Source organism: Oryzias melastigma, linkage group LG12, assembly GCF_002922805.2.
Source record: "Oryzias melastigma strain HK-1 linkage group LG12, ASM292280v2, whole genome shotgun sequence".
NCBI lineage: Eukaryota > Metazoa > Chordata > Actinopteri > Beloniformes > Adrianichthyidae > Oryzias > Oryzias melastigma.
The window spans coordinates 12,156,978-12,161,670 of record NC_050523.1 but is presented as its reverse complement, the minus strand read 5'-3'; the positions used below and the strand labels follow the sequence as shown (position 1 = coordinate 12,161,670).

Here is a 4,693-nt window from a genome sequence, read left to right as displayed (position 1 = left end):
AGCCACGCCTCCTGCCCTTCTGAAGGTGTTGTGGCGGCCTTGGGGGCTTGTCACTCATGGCTGCCAATCAGTCTGCCAAATCTAACTTTATCTTAATGAGTGCTTATTGTTCTTTAAATGAATTCACAAAAGAATGCACAAGAGTGCAAAAGAAGGTTTGCACCTCCAACTTAATGGACTGATGTTTGGAGTTCCTGCAAGATGACCACGAGTCACCTCGAAGATGCAAAATGCTTTTGCAGCTGTCAGGATGCAAAACATAAGAACACACCCTGGCAGCAAATTCAAGTTTTGTTTTTAAGCTAAAAAAAAGAAGAAAAAAAGCAGCAATGAATTTCATACTCAACCAAATCAGCAATTTCACAGGCGAGTGCATCACCAGTCCGGAGTTAGTTTATCGGTTTAACCAGTCTGCGTCAGCCTGGAAGTCTGTGATAAAAACTGCAGCCTCCATGAGGGGTTCTGTTCATGTCAACACCGCAGAGGGTAGATTTAAAACACAGATGGTAGAAATACTCTCTCAAGACCTCTATAAGCTTTTATGAGAAATATTTTTGGAATTTCCTTTATAAAAAATATGTTTTTTAAACAAACATGAACATCCAATCAGTAACAGAGAAAATGTAGTTATCACATTTTTAAAACACAGTCAAGTCAAGATCTAAATTTAATAGGTCAACAGATCAAACCCGAATTCTGCATGTTTTGTGCCGTCAAAAATGAAAAATATTTTTCTTTTTAATAAAAAAGTGGAGAAAATGACATTTTATAAAACAATCCTTCATTTATACAAACAATGTTGGACAGATGCAGCCATAAATCTATCAACTCAATGTTTTTTTACATTATAAAGAATAAAAAAAGAAAAAAAAGTGCAATTTCCAACCAAACTGAGCCAGCAGATCTTGACTTTCACAGAATAAGGCTGTTTGACAGCGCCCTCTAGTGGATTCAACACACGTTTGCCTAACAAACCCTATTGTAGAAGTCACACTCTTGAGTTCTACAATGGTTTTGGGATTCCTTCCTGAGTTTTATTATTCTATAAGAGCACACACCTATGGGAAATACTTTGCATGAGAAGGAGACTTCTCAAATGTCTTTGGTCCACCTTGGAACGACGGTCTTGCGATTTGGCCGTCTCTCTGAGATGTTGCGCCGCACTTTGATCACCGTGGGAGGAGCTAAGTCCCCCTCCAGAGAGGGACTGGAGTGAGACCTTTGCAGCTCACTTTCCTCATCTTTCTTGTTGTCTACAGAGTCTCCACACATACATTTGTCAAACCGGTTCAGCTCGCTGATGCTCAGTTCTCTCTGATCTGCCGTCTTCACTTTCTTCCAAGCTTCCAGCACTTGGATGTAGATCTCATAGCGGCACACCTGTGGTTGGACAGCAGATACTGAATCACCTGGACTTCTTAACACACAAAATCTGTCTTTTAATACAGCTTTGAGACCAAATAAGTATGTTATTTGATCCTAGCAGGTCTTGGTGTTAAACAAATAGAGTCTCAGACAAACAAAATTAGATTTACTGTGATTGTTTATCTGCTTTGCAATCTAAGTTTTGTTGTTGGATACACACCATTACATTTGTGTATAAAGTATAGTATCAACGCAGTAAAAACTTTCACTTTACTCATCAATTGTGCCAATATTTGCCCAAAACAACAATAATTTAATCAATTAATTGACATTTTTTTGCATGTCATTTTAAATAAAAAAAAGAAGTGTCAGTACCTCGTGACGTAGGTACTCTGTTCTGACCCGATATTCCTCCAGATCCTTGGCTTTAGCCTTCTTGCCCTCGGGGGCATTTTCCTGCTGGTGTGACAGGTCAGCCTTGAAGGACTCCAGCATTCCTGTGTGGCACTGCAGCTGGCGTTCCTGGACAGGGAAATCCACAAAAACAAATTATTTTGGCTTCACTAACTTTGACCTTCATTTTTGCTGTCGTGCATGTACTAATATTCTCATTTTTGGGGGATAAATTGAGGTAATTTCTTAATTATTTTAAATGAAAGGTCTTACAATTAACAAACACATCTAGTCTCTAGTAAACCTGCGCTAGGTAAAGTATTTATTTCAGATAATATTATATTCATGATTAAGTGCTGTAATCATAAATTTGATTTCTTTTCTAAACAGAACTGTGGCACAATATATTAAAAAATACTACTTTGGAGGGATAAATACTGAGAAAATTTGTGAAAAATTAAAAATTTGTTTTAAATACTTTAATTCTACATTGAGACAGAGTTCTGTCCAATGTCACTTTAATTTATTCGCATTATTATTTTTCTATTTTAACCCATAAGAATCCATAGTGACATCGATGTAACAGAAAAATATCTGAAATCGTTTCTGTGGTCTACTTGGCTTGTAGTATTTTCCAAATAATTTTGTTTTTAAAGAAAAAATGGTCTTCATGGGTTAATTTTTTATGCTTTTTTTTTAAGATTTGGAACTACCATCCGCCTAAAACATTTTTGACAACAAATTTAACTACATTTTTCATTCATTTTCTGTTTGTTTTGCTTTATGGTTCTCCATAACGATAAATTTGTTTCTTTTATATATTTGAAATTCTGTAAATATTTGCAGTCTTGTAATCTTTTTACATCTAGCTTGAGGAAACTGCAACTTCTTTTCCTCGTGTGGCAAACATGCAACGGAATAAGCTCATCAAACTAGGTCAAACTGGGATTTTGAACTTATCCTGGATGTCTTCATCCTGCTTCTTTGCAACACCTCTCAGGTCTGAGTTCTGCTGATTACACCACTGCTCTGTTCACCACAACCACCTGTTTGTCACTGCTCAGTGCATCTCTCTCTCTTTTGTAATGCTGCTTGGATTTCTCCTCCTGTTCAGGAAGGGGTTTTAATGCGATGCCCATCATCAAATCAAAATCAGGTTGAGCTTCCTTTTGTTTTTTGTTTTTTTGGTTTTCTCAATCCTAATCTTTGAATTAATTTCCCTCCTGCCAAGAAATTTGCATTTTTGATGTGTTTTTCCTCACATCTTGAGGAACCAATATGCAGCATCACCCATCAGATGCTGACCTGGAATCCCCGAGAGAAAATGAAGAAGACAAAGGAAGACGTGGAGAAGGGTGGCCTGGAGGGAGCTAGAAAGGATCTGTCAGGACAGAAGACGATGGCGGGGAGCTGTCCATGGATTACGCCCAACCAGGAATACAAGCCCTTACTAACTTGTATCATATTACTATATGCAGGTTAACTATTTAAACTAAATCTTTATTAATCAGAGAGAATAAAAATCATCAGCTAATGGTCAAAGCTTTAGTGAAAAACAAAAGTAAGACGCTAAACAACATGTTCACTAATAAATAAGTATCGTCTTGACAGAATTTTGAATCGATACAAGTGAAGTATCGCAATATTTTATTGAATAAATATTTTCTTACACCTTTAATACTTAATAATAATAGAACATAAACATTTATTGTAATCATAACCTTTATTCAATGCAATTCCATTAAAACTGATCAATTTCTTCAAGAATTTAAAAGTATTTTTTTAATGATTTCTATTATTTTTCAGTTTATTCAACAAAAATAGGAATTAAATGGCATATTATGTTTTTAATAACGATAAGTAAATGGAAGGAATTTTGATTACCAGAGTTTGAGCCGACTGCGAGACAGGAAGGATGGGCCTGCAGAACCTCCTTTGAGAACCTACGGCAGCCGGTAAAGGCGGGGAGGAGTGAAGCGCTGAAACCAAGTTGATGCGGCTGATCCACGAATTCATCTCCCCGGTGGAACTGCAACAAAATTCTTATTCAAACAAACGAGCATAAAAAAAGCATGCTTGTTTACTCAGCTCTGGAAAGATTCGACTTACGAAGCTTTAAAGAGGAAAACTCTCCAGTCGGCTGTCTGCAGGCGAAAGACGAATGGGCTCTTAGGGTAGTCGGCAGCCTGCTCAGCCAGAGAGTGATGCACGCTCACCACCTCCTCGAAAGCGTGGTCATCACTACGATTATTGTCCTGGCCCTTAAGAAAAAAAAAAAAAAGGTTAATCTATAGCAAACTACGGCCCACGGGCCGGATCAGGCCCTCCTCAACATTTGCCCGGCCCACCACACCCTTCTGCAGTCTGAAGTATGGGAGAGGATTGACTATGTATTGGTTTAATAATGATTTACTTTATCTTTATTTCTTCATTATTATTATTTTTCTTCCATACGTTTTTTGGACGTCCATAGCTCTTCAGCTCTTTCAGCTATTACAATATTCAGCTCTTTATATGCTAGCTTTTTCAACTGTTTTGGCAGCTACTAAGGATTTCTAGGCTATTTTGGAGTTTAGCTTATATCTTAGCCACAGGCTAGCTGTTTTGGCTAATTCAGGCCTTTTGCAGTTTTTAGGCTAATTTGGAGCTTATCTAATATTTTCGCTTTATGCTAGCTGTTTTGTCTAAATTACACATTTTAGCATTTTTTTAGGCTACTTTGGCATTTAGCTTACATTTCATCTACATGCTAGCTGTTGTGGCTAATTTAGAGCTTTTTTCTGTTCTTAAGGCTAATTTGGCATTTAGCTTGTATTTCAGCTACATGCTAGCTGTTGTGGCTAATTTAGAGCTTTTTTCTGTTCTTTAGGCTAATTTTGCATTTAGCTTGTATTTCAGCTACATGCTAGCTGTTTTGGCTAATTTAGAGTTCGTT

General features: G+C 37.2%; 1 protein-coding gene across 5 annotated transcripts in view; it reads right to left on the bottom strand.

Annotated features, from left to right (window-relative positions):
- Nucleotides 1–649: 649 nt before the first annotated feature.
- The window catches only part of LOC112136173 (PH and SEC7 domain-containing protein 3), a 12,306-nt gene continuing 8,262 nt past the window's right edge, over nt 650–4,693 (bottom strand). For all 5 annotated transcript variants that reach the window (XM_036214569.1, XM_036214567.1, XM_024257776.2 and 2 more), the window contains 4 exons: nt 3,868–4,019; nt 3,643–3,787; nt 1,741–1,887; nt 650–1,380 (listed from right to left, as the gene is read on the bottom strand). In XM_036214569.1, the coding sequence (XP_036070462.1) occupies nt 1,093–1,380; nt 1,741–1,887; nt 3,643–3,787; nt 3,868–4,019 (732 nt within the window). In that variant the 3' untranslated portion in view covers nt 650–1,092. The remainder of the gene's footprint in view (nt 1,381–1,740; nt 1,888–3,642; nt 3,788–3,867; nt 4,020–4,693) is intronic.